Source organism: Schistocerca americana, chromosome 1 (genome assembly GCF_021461395.2).
Source record: "Schistocerca americana isolate TAMUIC-IGC-003095 chromosome 1, iqSchAmer2.1, whole genome shotgun sequence".
NCBI classification, from domain to species: Eukaryota; Metazoa; Arthropoda; class Insecta; order Orthoptera; family Acrididae; genus Schistocerca; species Schistocerca americana.
Genome location: NC_060119.1, coordinates 1,152,999,917 through 1,153,017,122, shown reverse-complemented (window position 1 = coordinate 1,153,017,122; position 17,206 = coordinate 1,152,999,917). Strand labels below are relative to the sequence as shown.

The window sequence follows — 17,206 nt, the reverse complement described above, 5'->3', positions numbered from 1 at the left end:
TAATTTAAGCATTTTCACTGATAACTGCAATTTTTGTACTATAGTGTAAGATATGATAGTTTTCAATTTCCATTTGTTATATTTTACATTTTATCATTAAATACAAAAAGCAGAGATGTTCAATTAAATTCACTTGCAACTTTTGGAAAACTTACTTGTCAAGTTCCATCACTTTCTCTTGAGCTCTCTCCATTTTTTCAGCTAAATGTTCCTTCGAAGCTTTAATTTGTTGTTGAAGTTCCACTGCAGTATGCTTTATCCACCCTATTACTTCTTTTTTAATACTTACTTCTTCAGTCAACTTTGTTTTCTCCATTTCTAACCGTTCCAATTCCATCTCCTCATTTCTGTTAATACAAGAAAAGGATGGGTGATTAAAGACTAATTTAATATCACAAGAATAAGGAACAGTTTCGTACAGTGAACAACATTAGATTCTTCATTGTCTCCCTGCTCAGTTCATTGATGGAAGTGAATTTCCTCTACTGAACTGCAGCAGTTATTTTATCTCAAAATAGTAAAAATCTTGACCATGTTGAGCACCATAGCTGAATTCACTCTAATTTTAAGGATTAATGAAAACCACCTTGGCTACATTATTACACATTTATTGTGTTAGGAACAAACATTCTTAGAACATCTTAGGTTGGCAAGTTATGCTAAAATCATCATACACACTGTCCAGTCACATTAATGGCACCACCAGTCAAAAACTGGAGTCACCACCTTCGCAGCATGGACCGCTGTGAGATGTGCAGGAAAAAAATCACTGCATTTCTGGAAGGTACCAAAAGGGATGCGGAACTATGCCGAATCCAGTGCCACGGCCAGCTGCACTAGGTTTTTCAGTCGATGATCCGTGGCACAAACAGCCTGATTGAGTTTGTCCTACAGATTCTAGATTGGGTTTCAATCCAAGGAGTTGGGTGGCCAGCGGAGTACAATAAACTCATCCTGGTGCATGTCAAACCACAAATGTAAACTGTGAGCTGTGTAACATGTTGCACTATCTTGCTGGTAAATGCCATTATGCCGAGGGAAAACAAACTGCATATGGGGTGGACGTGGTCCGCAAGGATAGGTGCATACTTGTGTCGAGCCACTATGCCTCCCAGAATGATGATCTCACATGGTGAAAGCCACGGAAACATTCCCCCAGCAGGTTGTTTGCTTTCAGAAATTTCACGCCAATGGAACATAAAACATGGTGCACCTGGTCAGGTAATCTCTCACCACTCAGTTGATGTCCAGATACAGGCCTGGCACACAAATTCCAGCCTGCATCACTGATGATCCAGTAAACAAGTGTGCATGAACCAGGTGCCTGCTGTGTAGGCCCATATGTAGCAACATTCACTGAACAGCTATTGAGGAGACACTGTTGGTAGACAGTTGCATGTCCATTCACCCATGCACATCTCCACAGCCATCTTTCACCCCTATCATCTATGGCCTGTGGTGTAACACAGATGCCTCGAGGCCGGTTTTAATAGCACCATTTTGCCATGCACATTGGGCTTTAACCATGGCACCATGCGAACAGTTTAAAACTTAGCCATTTCAGAATTGCTTCCAACCTCGGCCTGGAAGCCTACGATCGTGTGCTTTTGGATGACAGATAAATTGCTCTGTTTTCACATTACAACAACTGCACTGTTTTCCTGCCCCCTGGACATGTTTCATACACTCACTAGTGCCGGCTGCTGCCATTTGTGAGTGGTTATTGCACACTGACGTCAAACATAGGCACTGGTCACATTAATATGATTGAACCATGTAAATGGGCAGTCATATAATAGACTACAATACACAGCATGCTATGTCTGTGCCCCATACTTCTGCCAAGTGGTCGGTAGAACGTTTGTGATTATTGTTACTGTACTTGGTCTTTAACATTACATACAATAACCAGACCATTTATATTATGGCTTTAGCACAACTTGGCAACCTGGAGCAGCTCTAAGAATGAAACTGGTTGCAATACAAATGTGTAATAATTCAACTGTATCACAGTTTTCATAATCCGTAAATAAGTTGTGTGGGGATTATACATGAGTGAAATATTAAATGCAACGAGATGTGAAAAGAGCAGCATTATCTTTTAGTTCTACACACAATTTTTTAATGGCAATTTGCATTAAAAATTGCTTACACTATAGCAACAAAATAACACCTTCTTGATTCAGTTTTGCACATATTTGATCACTGATATACCAAAAATGTAAAGCAGTGTGCAAAATATGACTAATACTGCATTCAGTAACTGGTACCATGTCGTGCAGACTCAATCACTGATCTCACAACACGAGCAGCAGTAGTTGCATGTAAGCGTGTTGAGGGCAGCAGGCTGCAGTTGCCACCACTGAGTTTTACTGTACGGCAGCACAAGCTACACAAAAGCTTGTTACACAGCAGGTTTCAGTCTAAAGACCATCCTTCAAGCATTCACCAACTGAACAACAGAAGCTGTTTTATCAGCTCGAGTGATCCTGTCGTTCAGCTGTAATCATTTGAGAAAGGCCTTAGTGCTGAAACCAGTAGTGTAAAAAGTTTTGTTGCAACTAGAGCTGACATTCAATAAAAGTAGTACTGACAGTTGTGGTGCTTTGTGTCAAAGAAAAAACTGTTGTCCAAAGTAACAATCACTGAGTTTTTAACAAATACTGAATAAGAATGAATTGGTTGCAGTTAGGCTGTGACCAGTACCAAGTCCTTGTAAGAAAACAAAATAAAAACTTGCATACTCATACAAAAAAAGACTGGAAAGCCAAAGCCAAATTAACCATTGAATAACAGTGTGATAGTAACTAGAAGAGTTGTGAGGATTCTACATACGCCCATGATGAAATCTGTATTTTGTGACCACTGCCGTAAGTTCATCGCAGATTATTTATTGTGCTACTGAAGCTACCACCTGGTTAGCAGAGTCCACCATTTTTGAGTAACTGCTGCATGTTGACAGTGCATTTGGATCTAGCAATTCATGAAATGTATTCACAGTTGCGAATATGGACAACCATCAGATGTATAATGGAATGAAGACTATGAAAATTTATGCCAAACCAGTACCCGAACACAGATTTCCCAATTACTGGAAGCACAATCCAGGTTCGAATTCTGGTCTAGCACAAATTTTCATTGTCGTTGTTCCGTTACACAACTGATTGTTGTCCATATTTGCAACTGCAAATATATTTCATATATTTCATAATGGCTGAACCGCCAGTGCTCGTTTCTTCAGACATCATGCATGTCCAAAAGAACTTTCCATCGTATTTCTCATAAATGTGGACACTGCAATATTGAGGCATCTAGTGATTTTTGTTGCTGGGGCATGTGCTTGGTGTTGCAGAGAGAGTACAGTACAGACTGTGTGTGAGATAGCACCGGCTTGATGTGCTTGCTGAATGTGATTACATGAGACATGCAGTTTTGGAAGTAATGGATTTCGTATTCACACTGTATTCTTCATGTTGCAGTGTCATGTTACTCAGTTCACACAGTAGTTGCAGGATAGATATTAATAGATTGTCATTATCTGGCTGCACTTGCTAATGCATTTTTGTGCTAATAATCTGTGCCATATTCTGATGGTGATAAAGTTTCAGTGTGAAGTGATTGTATTGTGGCATGCGGTACTTTGCTAAAACTGAGGGTATAAGTAAATTATTTGAAATGTGTAATAAATTCAGTAATAAACCTTACAAAATGCGATCCACTAACAATTGTTCTCAATCAAAACCAGTCATTGTCCACTTCCTAATAAAGTACCAGCAAGGAATAAATATATCATTAGCTCCTTGAAATAGAGCGAAGCAGCATTATCATTTAATATAGCACACCAGCTGGTTGTGTTACAGAGTCCAGGTACAAAGCATTATTGCTATTGCATTGCTAGAGGCTTCATGCAAACAGATGAACTATATGTCGCTTGTCGTGAAGCTGATTTTGTAGTAAATATGATAGCCCCTGCCAGAGTAAGATAACAACAAAGCACCTCAAACCTCTAATTCTGATCTATGGAATCCTTACAAGTAACACAGTTTGGCAGGAATTAACCATCTCCATTTCTGTGTCACTGCTTTAAGTGGATACACAAATGTGGCCAGATAGCAACTGATAACAGTAAATGGAGAGAGCAAAATCATCTCGTTGTACCGAGCGAGGTGGCGCAGTTGTTAGCACACTGGACTCGCATTCGGGAGGACGACGGTTCAATCCCGTCTCCGGCCATCCTGATTTAGGTTTTCCGTGATTTCCCTAAATCGCTTCAGGCAAATGCCGGGATGGTTCCTTTGAAAGGGCACGGCCGATTTCCTTCCCCATCCTTCCCTAACCCGAGCTTGCGCTCCGTCTCTAATGACCTCGTTGTCGACGGGACGTTAAACACTAATATCCTCCTCATCTCATTGCAATTCGGAGGAGATAGGCCATACACAATATTCACAGGCTAAAAAAACAACAAGGCTCCTGGAGAAGAATACATGTTTTACATAAAACTGTAACAAACATATGACTGTAAATAAGCCTCAATTCATCTTCTGCATAAGAGAGAAAATGCTATAGAGATAGATAATTACCATGGCATCTCATTACTCCCAGGAATGTACAAAACCTTGTCACCATTTGCCTTAAAATATCAGAACAAGGAGTTGAACATAAACTAGAATAATATCGCATATAATTCTGAAAATTTCAGTCAACTACAGAATAAATAATGTATCTCAAAACATTAATAAAGTAATATATCTTCAATATCCATTGTTAGTCTTTTTTTTATGAGCAATCTCCTTTGCAGACTGGGTGCATTTTTTGCAGTATCCTACCAACAGGCTGAAGTCTGCCACCCACTTTACCTATGACTGAACCTACATCATCATTGTAACAATATTATGAAAATGATAGTTGCTACTCACCATGCAGCGGAGATGCTGAGTCAAAGACAGGCACAACAAAAAGTCTGTCACCACAGTCTCTGGCTGCTGACACCACCCTGTAAGCAGCAGCACATTGTGGGAGAACGAACCAGGTGGTGGCAGTAAGGAGCAGCCTGGGGCGCGGAGGGGGATAGCTGGGTAGGCGTGGCGGAACTGCTTGTAGGAGAATACAGGGACAAGATGGAGAGAGGATAGGGCAGTTTGGTCCAGTCGGGAGGTTAGATGGAGGGCAGGGGTGCGAGTGGTGGGGGCAAGGGGGACGGTTAGCAGAAAAGGAGATAAATAACAAAGACTGTGTGTGTGTGTGTGTGTGTGTGTGTGTGTGTGTGTGTCGGTGGAACAGAGGGCAGTCAGTGTAATGCTGTAATGGGAAGAGGAAAGGGGGTAGATGAGTAAAGGACAATGACTAACCAAGCTTGAGGCCAGGAGGGTTATGAGAATGTAGGATACACTGCAGGGAGAGTTCCAACCTGAGCAGTTCAGAAAAGCTGGTGTTGGTGGGGAGGATACGGAAGGCAAAGGCTGTGAAGCAGTCATTCAAATGAAGAGCATCGTGTTGGGCAGTGGACTCGGCAATGAGATGGGCAGCTGTTTCTTTCCCACAGTTCGTTGGTGGCCATTCATGTGGGCAATTAGCTTGTTGGTTGTCATACCCACACAGAATGCAGCACAGTGGTTGGGGCTTAGCTTATAGATCAAATGACTGATTTCCTAGGTAGTTTTGTCTTTGACGGGTTAGGTGATGCTTATGACTTAACTGGACTAGCTGGTGGTGGGAGGGTGTATGGGACAGGTATTGCATCTAGGTCTATTCCAGGGGTATGAGCCACGAGGTAAGGGGTTGGGAGCAGGGGTTGTATAAGGATGGACGAGTATATTGTGTAGGTTCGGTGGGCAGCAGAATACCACAGTGGGAGTGGTGGGAAATGGCAGAGAATGTGATTCAGTTGCTCCTGTTCTGGGTGATACTGAGGCACAGTGGGACTTTAGGAGGTGGGGGGTGGAGGGAAACATAAGGCACAGGACATCTGTTTTTGTACAAGGTTGGGAGGGTAATTATGTTCTGTGAAGGCCTCAGTTACATCCTCGCTATATTTCAAGAGGGGCTGCTCGTCATTACAGATGCAATGGCCTTGGGTGGCTAGGCTGTATGCAAGTAACTTTTTGGTGTGGAATGGATGACAGTTGTCGAAGTAGGCGTATTGCTGGTGGCTGGTAGGTTTGATATGGATGGAGGTACTGATATAGCCATCTTTGATATGGAGGTTAACATCAAGGAATGTGGCTTGTTGGGTTGAGTAGGCCCAGGTGAAGTGAGTAGGGGAGGAAGAACGTGGATAGGGTATCCTCACCCTTGATCCAGATCATGAAGATGTCATCGATGAATGTGAAACACGTGATGGGTTTGGAGTTGTGGGTGTTTAGGAAGGATTCCTCTAGATGGCACTTGAATAGGTTAGCATAGGATGGTGCCGTGTGAGTGCCCATATTTGTACCCTGGATTTGTTTGTTTGAAATGCCTTCAAAGGTGAACTAATTGTGGGTGAGGATATAGTTGATCATGGTGACTTAGAAGGAGTTTGTAGGTTTGGAATCTGTTAGGCATTGGGAAAGGTAGTGTTCAATAGTGATCATGCCATGGACATTACCCCTTTCACTGCGCATTTACTCTGTAAGTATTTTTTATAGCAAATAGTATAGATACGTCTGGAGAACTGAAACGATTAGCATATATTTACGTCTGGAGCAGTGAAAGGGTTGGGAAATTAGTGTAAAGGGAGGTATCATAGCATGAGCAGGGCACCATGTGGTAAAGGAAGAGAAACTGGAGAGCTGATGGAGGATATGGTTGGCATCTTCATATAGAAGGGTAGGTTGCGGATAGTAGGCTGAAGGTATTGGTCTACGAGAGCAGAGATTCTCTCAGGAGTGGCACAGTAACCACCCACAATGGGGTGTCCTGGGTGGTTGGGTTTATGGACTTTAGAAATCATCTGGAGTGTGGTGAATGGTAAGGATGAGAAGCGAGATGGACGCAGGAGATATGCTCTGGAATGGGCCTAAGGATTTGAAGAGAAACAGGATATGCTGCTGGGTTTCTGGAATGGGGTCAATGTGACAGGGTTTGTACGTGTATGATTCTGGCAGATGGCGGAGTCCTTCCACCAGGTAATCCTTGCAGTTCGGAACATCAGTGGTGGAGCCTTTGTCAACAGGAAGAATTAGAAGGTAGGGATCGGCTTTTAGGTGGTGGATTGCAGTTCTCTCTGCTTAAGTAATATTAGCTTGCATGTTGAGGGATTTTGGGAATGATGGTAAGGCAAGGTTAGAGGTTACGAAATTCTGGAAAATTAGCAGGTGGTGATTTGGGGGCAGTGGGGGTGGATAACAATTGGATGGTGGTGTAACTGAGTCAGGCAGAGTTCAACACTGGTCTTTGGTTGATTCTGATTGTGTTTCAGGTCTGTTCAGGTTCTGGATTCTGTATGGTGGTGGTGGGAGGTTTTTGAGGGTGAGGTAAATGTAGTATCTCTGGGAGGCAGGGCTCATCAGCTATGAGGAGATATGTGGGAGGTTTGGAGGTGATTGTAGAGGTGGTGGATAGTTGTAGTCCAATGTGGGAGGAGGAAGTGAGCAGTGTGGAGAGTTTTCTGATGTGGCATTGTGCATGTTGTTCTAGTGGGAAAGTGTTACAACCTGTGATATAGGATCCACGAATTTGGGATTGCATAGCATGAGAATTTTACGGATGGAGAGGTGGTTTTGCTAGGAGGTTGGAGCCTGATTGATATGGTTTTGCAGGACTACCTAAGTGAGAGTTAAGGACTAGTGGAATGTAAACAGATGGTGGTCATTGTGGAAGAAAGGGTGGTAGCCGGAGCTGGATAATTCGATGGTAAGGCCTCTTGGGGGGTTTCAGTGAGCCAAGCAACAATGCAGGAATAATATGTGGCACTGGGTTCTGTATTGAAGAAGCAAGGATCCATGGTGGAGGATAAAGACATGTCAAAATACATGATTAGATAAAAGAAACAATAAGTAAAAAGAATCACAATTATAGCTTTCTCCCATTAAGGCCTTCGTCAATAATAGACACACACACACACACACACACACACACACACACACACACACACACACACACACACACGACTGCAGTCTCAGGCAATTGAAACCACACTCAAACTATAATTGTGAGTCTTTTTGTTGTCCCTATCTGTAAGTCAGCATCTCTGCTATATGGTGAGTAGGAACTTTCCTTCTCATAATATTGTTACATTCCATCCTGGATTTTCCATTGTTTGATTAAACAATAAATAAAAAGATTGTAATGAGAGTTGTGGGTGAATAAGTGTGAAGAAGGGGGCGGCAGATGTTACTTGATTAAGTGAAGTTAGTATGTGCGAACTGGAAGAGAGAGGAGAAGGAGAAAGTACGAAGGAGGAAGTGCTTGCCCGCAAGAGAAAGGTTCTACAACATCTGAATATGAACATCATCCAGCCCTGTAGCGGAAGATCGAGATGAAGTGAGAGCATTATCTAGCTCCCTCATAGTAAAGGCGGCATTGTAGCATTCACGATTCTGAGAGGAGAAGGGTATCACCACTCACTTCTGATGGAGGGAGGCAGGGTGGTAATGGGTAGAGCTCGAAAACTCTGAAAAATAGCAGCCTCAAGTGTTGGAGATAGCAATGGGGTCCACAACGATATCTGCTATGGTCAGGTTGGAAATTGGGGAATGGACTTGATCCCAGAGAGCCATCGGAGGTTGGCCTACACGACAGAGGAGGGAGTGAAACTGTTAAAATAACTAATAAATGAACTCCAGCTAACTTCTTTTCATGTCCCGAAGAATGCAACAACATTGCGCACACAACTCTTTATAACAAATACAGTTCATCATAATAGAATGACTGCTAAAAAGGTGAAGAGAATGTGTCCACACAAGAATTGCACTGCCAATGGGCCGGGACATGGTAAGGTAAAGATGAAGTACAAGGTATGGAATGTTCTGTGGCAGTAAGGATAACATTTATAAGGTACTCTTTTTGGTCATCATAATTGGGGAAATGTTCATCGAAGGTCACCAGGGAGAATTAAAGCCTCCAGTCTGCCGTAGAAAGCTGCCAATTGGGTTTACACGTAGGTGGGGTAGGGTCAGCAATCTGATAGCACAAGGGAAATGGTCGCTCGAATACAAGTCAGAGGGAATGGACCACTCGAGATGACAGGCAAGCTGGGCACTGCAGAATGAGAGGTCCAAATGGAAATAGCTGTGCTTGGATATTGAAAGCAACGTGGGTGCTCCAGTGTTAAGGCAGATAAGGTTGAGTTGATTGAGGTCAGTCAAGATGGCACATCTTGGACAGGTTCTGGAAGAGCTCCAAAGAGCATGGTGTGCATTATAGTCACTGAGCAGCAGAAAGGGGGTGAGGGAGCTGACCAGTAAGCTGGAGGAAGTCTGCACTCGTCACAGCGAATGACAGAAGGATGTAAACATTGCAGACAGAAAAGGTGAAGCAAGGAAGGAAAATGTGGACTGCAACAGCTTGCTTTGAGATGGTTTGACAATGAATGTCATCTGGATGAGCAGCATGACTTCCCCATCAGATTGAATGCCATACTCAGAAAGAAATGCGAGAGATCAAAGCAACTGTATGTTGCATGGATGAAATTTTGTTTCCTGGAGGCAGAAAACAAGAGGACACTGTGATTCAAAGAGCAGCCGTAATTCCTCCTTATTAGATTGAATGCTACAAACATTCCTTTGGAGGAGAGTCATGATAGGGAAAGGGAAGGAGGGGAAAAAATGAAAGGTTGTTACCTCGGCAGCTGCCGAGTGTCGGCCTTTGAAGACTCACTGCTGCAGGGTGCAGAAGCTGGAGGATCCTGTTCCGTGAGATCTACAGAGGTGAAAGCAGTCCCTGGGCCGGCCTGCGAATTCCAGGGCAGAAAAACAGTTGGCAGTGCACACTGGCAAAACACAGGTCGCAGGGTGAGAGTATCACATGGTGACACCATTCAAGAGAATCTCCGAGTAGATAAAGGAGAAGACCATTTGTCTTTCTTTGAGCCTTTGCAGTTGGGAGATGAAGGCTCAGATGTGTGTTGGCTGGAAGGACATGTGAAGTTTTCATGGGAGTATTCCTTCTTTCATTTACGGTGTGCCGGTTTTGTAGCAGGTGATTTTGCTGCCAGAGTCATAGATTTGGTGACTTGTTGCACAGCCAGAGGAGGAGAAGGAGCTGCAGTGCTGAATTTACAAGTCTGCCTGGCCAGTCCTTCATGGAGTGAGGCATAGCAAGAACAATACTGTATGTGCCAGATGATAAAATGCAGGGCTTTCGACTAGTGAACAACTTGTGAGCGACAAGGTACGGCAATTTTCCGTCACCTGGATCTCTTGGATGGCCCGCTCATTCAGGTACATGGGCCGTTTTTGGGATGAGGCTGCATGGTCGCCATTGCAATTGGTACAGTGGGGTGAAAGACGCAGGCAATCCCCTTGTGAGCACCCTACCACAAGTTTGAACAGGACATTAGAGTGCGGTTATAACATTGACAATGGTAACAGCGCATCAGTTTGGAACGTATAGTCGGACTGTGATGACTTCATAGTTTGCTTTGATCTCTATCAAATGTGAGGAAAAGAGTGCATGTAGGCACTAGGGTTGCATTAACATTTTTCATTACTTGATGGACTACAGTGATGCCCTAATCAGGGAGGTAAGTTTGGATTTCTCAATTGGTAACCCATTGAGCAGCCTAGTGTAAATAATACCATGCTAAGAATTCAGCACGTGATGGACCTCGACACGAACAGGATAGCCAGGAGAAGTGAAGTTGCATGCAGTTGTTGGGCTTGAAAATCACAATTCATCTCCAAAAGCAAAGTGCCAATGTTACTTAAATGAGAGGAGGTTTTTACAGGGCCTGCAACTGCATCAACACTTTTTTAAATAACAAACGGTTTAACCATAGCAAAGGTCTGACCGTGCCCCGTATTTGATACCATGAGGAACCAAGGTGCAGCTGCGAGATTCTTGAAATCTTTAGCCTCATTCCATTTATGTTCAGTAGATATTGTCTGAGATGCTGATTGGCTCATTACAAGAAAATCCCGATGACTGCCAGCATCTCTTATGACATGCTGCTCCAACCTGCCCCCACCCCCCACCCCCTACCCCCTCCCCTCAGAGGAGGGCTCACCTGCCTCCTGAACTTCTGACAGAAGGACCAACTGGCAATTTGGGAAGGTCACAGCTCAGGCAATCACCTTTCCCTGGGCCGGGCCTGTACCAGAGGGTACATGCAAACCCAACCTGTCAACCCGCAGCTGGGAATTACACACTACCAAGTCACCTACTATGTGTCACATGCTTGGGCTGGCCTTCAAGAGCGCACAGGGAGGAAGAAAAACACAAAAAGGAACCTAAAACACAGAAATGGAGGAAGGATAGGAGATGGAGAACGAAGAAAGAAAGAAAGAATGAAAGAAAAAACAGTGGAAGGACTGTTCCAATGTCAGGCTATTATAACTTCACAACACATTCCCAAAAATATCCCAGACATGTTCCCCGTGGGAGGGGAAAAAGAACAGCAGGGGGACAAACATAACAGCATGGAAAGGGGAAAGGTGCTGCACAGGCTGGGGCCCCACAGCAGCCAAGCACGAACTCATCAAAGAGTGATGATTCCCTCGGGGGAGAGGGGGGGGGGGGGGGGGCACTCACAAACATGGAACTAGCATAACTCCGAGAGGCATTAAACACCTCAAAGAGTTACCAGTTTCTAGCTCACCATGTTATTACATGGATAGTCATTATCTCAAGAGTGGCTGGTGGGGAAAATGGTGGGAAAGAGTAATGGGCATTATAAAGTATTGTCTGTGAAAGGTGTTGGAGCTCTCATGGCTCCGTGAAGAACCACTTTGATTCATACTGAAGCAGCTGTGAACTCTACCCCATACCAAGGCAGGGAACCTGTACATCTTGGTAGCAGTGGATGCCACTTCACAGTTAGTGTGGTTGATATCAAGTAGGTCGGGTGCTACGGTGTGACTCCTGGCCACTTGACGTGTATATTTTCTACGTTTGGGACTCCAAAGGCTCTGGTTAGTAATAATGCACCAACCTTCTTATTCTGTGAATTCAAAAAATTCTGCTTCACTAGTGCCACATCATACATTACGACCATTCCATATTATCCAAAACCTTTTTTTCTTGAGCAGGTCAACCTAACCTTAAATATGGCCTGGTCATCTTCCAGGTTGCATACTCAAACTAAGTGGGATCAGACAATTGGATGGCTGAACTTTGCTTTCAACACTGCTATAAATGAAGTACACAAAACCTCTCCAGCTAAATTGATGTTTACCTCCCCATTCAGCACTGTCCAACCTGTGGTCAATCAATTATATCTGGCTGGAGGATGATGATTCCAACATCATTAGAATAAACTATGAAGCAACACATAGTAATATCCAGCTCGTGTACCATAGGAAGGCTTCTTGCTATAAAAAAGGTAGGCATCCTACCACACTGCAGTTAGAGGATGTGGTTTCTCTCCAAAAAAACTTCAGCGCGCAGTCTAAAGGGGTGCAAAAGGTGTCACACGCCCCTCAAGATTATCAGAGTGATGTCTCCAGTCAGTCAGCTTCCTGATCCAAGATCAGTCCATATGGAAGTGCATTAGTGCACACATTAGTCAGCTAAAGTTGGGGACTGGTTACCAGGATGTTGCTAACTCTTCAGGTACTTCAGCTAACCATCCCCCACCTGTTCCACCATAAGTGGGTGGAGAATTGTGCCACACGCAGGATATATCAGAGACTTACTTTGCTACTGATATGGTCACTTGGCAGGAACCTCTCCAACAATGGCTCTGAGCACTATGGGACTTAACTACTGTCCTCTCCAACAGGTCGGCTGCCAGCTTACAGAGAAGGAGGCAGCGTCCACCGTAACAATACCTCCGCATAAAAGAAAATTGTATCACTGTTTATTTTAAAAGATTAATTTTATCATTTGTTGTTTTTGCCCATTTTTAAAGTTTTATGGGGTGTATTATTTAAAGAAAATAATCACTTATTGCTAATATAATGTAAATGGACAGATAAAAATTCTACTCACCAAGTGGCGGCAGGGGACCCAAATGGATTTAACTTTCACAAGCTTTTGGAGCCAGTGGCTCCTTCTTCTGATAGAAGAGTTGAAGCGGAAGGAAGAGGGGTGAAGGGAAAGGATTGGAGAGGTTTAGGGGCCACTGGTTCAAAAAGCTTGTGAATGTTAAATCCTCTTTTGTCTTCCCCTGCCCCCATTTGGTGAGTAGATTTTTTTATCTGTCCATATTATTTACAGAGTTATTCCATCATTAATTGTTTCTGGTCTACTTTAAAATTTAATTTTGTGGGTTATTTTGAAAAGTTAATTTCATTCACTTCTGTGTTTTAAGTGAATAGTTAAAAGTGGCTGATTTTTTTCTTTTTCTTCCTTTCGTTTTTTCCCCTAAAGGGCTCCAGGACATTGTGGTAATCACTTTTCTAAACTTATTAATGCATTCTGGAAATTGCTTGAAATTACCTGTATGTTGAGTAGTTGACAGTTTTAATAAATTCTTAATTGATTCAAACTGTTGTGTATCTCTTGTAATGTTTACACTGAGTGTGTTTTGGTTGATTAAACTGTACTGTCAGTTTCATAAAAACTTCCACAAATGTTTTATATTTATGTATTGTGTAAAGCCATCTTTTGGGTTTATAAATAAATTTTGTTAAACCTAATCAAGATTTTACTGGTCCAACAACTTACCACTCTCACTACCGCTTCAGTAAGCTTATGTTGGACAGGCATCACATTCCATCATTTATTTCCAACAGCATAGCACAAATGTGAAAAGAAAGGAATGGGGAAATAAACAATGTGGTCAGTTCTATTTTGAAATTCTACTTGTCCAGATGACTCAAAACAAAAAAGTGCAAAAAATTTGAATCAATATTTTTTTTTGTAGGTCACTGAAAAGACCTGAAACAACTATATGTGATAAACAGGTTATAAGACAGTCCTCATTGTTATCCACATTCAAGAGTTGCTCCTCCTGAAGGCATCATGAATGATACTCAAAAAAATCTGCACCTGACTGCAGAAACAAGTAGCAGGTCCACAATGAGCAGAAGGTTAATGAGGTGCAGACCCCACAATAGCACATTAATCGAAAGTAAAGAGGAAAAACATTTGATCATGACTTACAAGTTAGGCTTTCTTACCTGTAAAAAGATATTAGAAGAAGGAGTGTAATATTTGCATTGGTTCTCACCTAATTTCATCAATTAATTTATTTATGTCTTTTATTTCTTCCATAACCGCATTTGCCACTTGCACACAGTTAGCCAGGTTTTCAAAATGGGATTTCTTCCGTTGCAGTCCTTCACTAATAGCATGCTCTTCTTCTTTCTTCTGCTGTTCTGTTGCCTTCAGGTTTTCTAGATTCTGTACTAATTGTGCTGGGGAGGATACGATTTGATTCTTCAGATTCTCAATTGTCTGCGCCAGCTGAAATGAAGATAGGTGAATGAACCTGTTGATATATGTGACATGCCACTATAGCATTGATAGCAGTTGTCAACATTCAAACAGGATAGCATCTGGCAAAACACATCCAATTACGAATCATTAGCAGTGACCTATCAAAACTGATCACAGAATGTTGAATAAAGATACAGAGAAACATTTTAACAGAATTAGGAAACAAATATGTTAATTACTATGAGCTATCAATTGTTACTTAAAGTAAACAGAAAAGTAAAGTAATGGATACTGAAGGCTATGATCCTGTCGATTACAGGCAAGAGCTATAGGGAACTGCTGATTATATTTTGTAGTCCTATGAAGCTCTACGAAAGTTTTACCCTGCCACACACTGTAAAATCCAAAATACAGCCTGTTCCACAGCTGGTGATGATGACATTGCCTTTAATCTAACAGATGATCTTTAAATGTACTGCAATTGCCAGTGACAACTGGGTATCTTCATAAAAATTTCTTACACTGATTGCATCTATAAATCATATAATCATGTAATATATGTGAAAACATTGTCTGTGGCACGCATTAGTAAGCGATACATATAAGGCAAGTCAGATTATGTGTGTACCGGCAACAATGAAATTTCACCTCCTGAAGTTAAGTAGAGAACATACATTGGTACAATTTGTAGAGAACATGTTTCTCTCAAACACACTCTTCCAGAAGGAAAAAAATAAGAAGAGAGAGTTGGCAAGGACAAAAGTACATAATTTAAATTTAGTATATTTATGAAGCAATAAGGAAATATTACAGAATGTGGTGGTTTAAAGCCACTTAATATATACAAGTAATCATAACTTAAAAACTGAATACAGAAGCCAAGCTAGAAAGAAACAGACCCATCCAACAGGAAGTCAGTGATCTAATGCATACAAGTGAATGGGTGATTGTTCATCATCTATGCATTCCTGGACCCTCCAGTTGCTGAACATACTGCTTGACACAATGTGCTTCACTTCAATTACTGCTTCACAGGCTGTGTGGATCCTTCCAACCAACACACACTTTTCTGAATTGTGCACGCGGGAACAATCCCTGTAATATATACTTTGTTCCTGTACCCCGCCTGGCTTCACACTTTGCAAGTCCTATCCTCCATTTACCATCCCCTTCACTGCTCCCACTGCAGCACAATAAAGCCATCTATCCCACCAGCTCAAGCACTAGTCTTTTCTGCTCCTCTACTTTTCTCCTTCTCTGCACGACCCCCGCCCCCCCCCCCCCTCCCAACACACACTCAAATCCAGCCAATTGCAGCTAGCAGCCCTACCCTGTGTCCACCACGCCCCTGCACCCACAAGCAGCACTTCACCTTCTCCCATCCCAACCTGCTATAGCCCACCCCGCCATGCCACACCTTTTTACTCCCACTAACCACATCAAATTGGTACTCCCATATTTTATATATATCTAAAAACAAAGATGATGTAACTTACCAAAGGAAAGCGCTGGCATGTTGATAGACACACAAACATACACACAAAATTCAAGCTTTCGCAACCCACGGTTGCTTCATCAGGAATGAGGGAAGGAGAGGGAAAGACGAAAGGATGTAGGTTTTAAGGGAGAGGATAAGGAGTCATTCCAATCCCGGGAGCGTACAAACTTACCTTAGGGGGAAAAAGGACAGGTATACAGTCGCGCGCGCGCACACACACACACACACACACACACACACACACACACACACATATACAGGTATATCCATCCGCATGTACACAGACACAAACAGACATTTGTAAAGGCAAAGAGTTTGGGCAGAGATGTCAGTCGAGGAGGAAGTACAGAGGCAAAGATGTTGTTGAATGACAGGTGAGGTATGAGCGGCGGCAACTTGAAATTAGTGGAGGTTGAGGCCTGGTGGGTAACGAGAAGAGAGGATATACTGAAGGGCAAGTTCCCATCTCCGGAGTTCTGACAGGTTGGTGTTAGTGGGAAGTATCCTGATAACCCGGACGATGTAACACTGTGCCAAGATGTGCTGGCCGTGCACCAAGGCATGTTTAGCCACAGGGTGATCCTCATTACCAACAAACATTGTCTGCCTGTGTCCATTCATGCGAATGGCAACAACAAACTGTCCATTTGCATGAATGGACACAGGTAGACAGTGTTTGTTGGTAATGAGAATCACCCTGTGGCTAAACATGCCTTGGTGCATGGCCAGCGCATCTTGGCAGTGTTACACCGTCCAGGTTATTTGCATACTTCCCACTAACACCAACCTGTCAGAACTCCGGAGACGGGAACTTGCCCTTCAGTATATCCTCTCTTCTCGTTACCCACCAGGCCTCAACCCCCGCTAATTTCAAGTTGCCGCTGCTCATACCTCACCTGCCATTCAACAACATCTTTGTCTCTGTACTTCCGCCTCGACTGACATCTCTGCCCAAACTCTTTGCCTTTACAAATGCCTGCTTGTGTCTGTGTATGTGCAGATGGACGTGTGTGTGTGCGCGCGCGCTAGTGTATACCTGTCCTTTTTTCCCCCAAGGTAAGTCTTTCTGCTCCCGGGATTGGAATGACTCCTTACCCTCTCCCTTAAAACCCACATCCTTTTGTCTTTTCCCTCTCCTTCCCTCTTTCCTGAAGAGGCAACAGTTTGTTGCGAAAGCTTGAATTTTGTGTGTATGTTTGCGTGTCTGTCGACCTGCCAGCACTTTCATTTGGTAAGTCACATCATCTT

At 43.0% G+C, this 17,206-nt stretch overlaps 1 protein-coding gene across 3 annotated transcripts in view; it reads right to left on the bottom strand.

Moving 5' to 3' along the window:
• Positions 1 to 17,206, bottom strand: part of LOC124551463 (kinetochore protein NUF2 homolog) — a 101,390-nt gene that overhangs the window by 15,554 nt on the left and 68,630 nt on the right. For all 3 annotated transcript variants that reach the window (XM_047126444.1, XM_047126442.1, XM_047126443.1), the window contains 2 exons: positions 14,252 to 14,487; positions 156 to 347 (listed from right to left, as the gene is read on the bottom strand). In XM_047126444.1, coding sequence (XP_046982400.1) covers positions 156 to 347; positions 14,252 to 14,487 — 428 coding nt within the window. The remainder of the gene's footprint in view (positions 1 to 155; positions 348 to 14,251; positions 14,488 to 17,206) is intronic.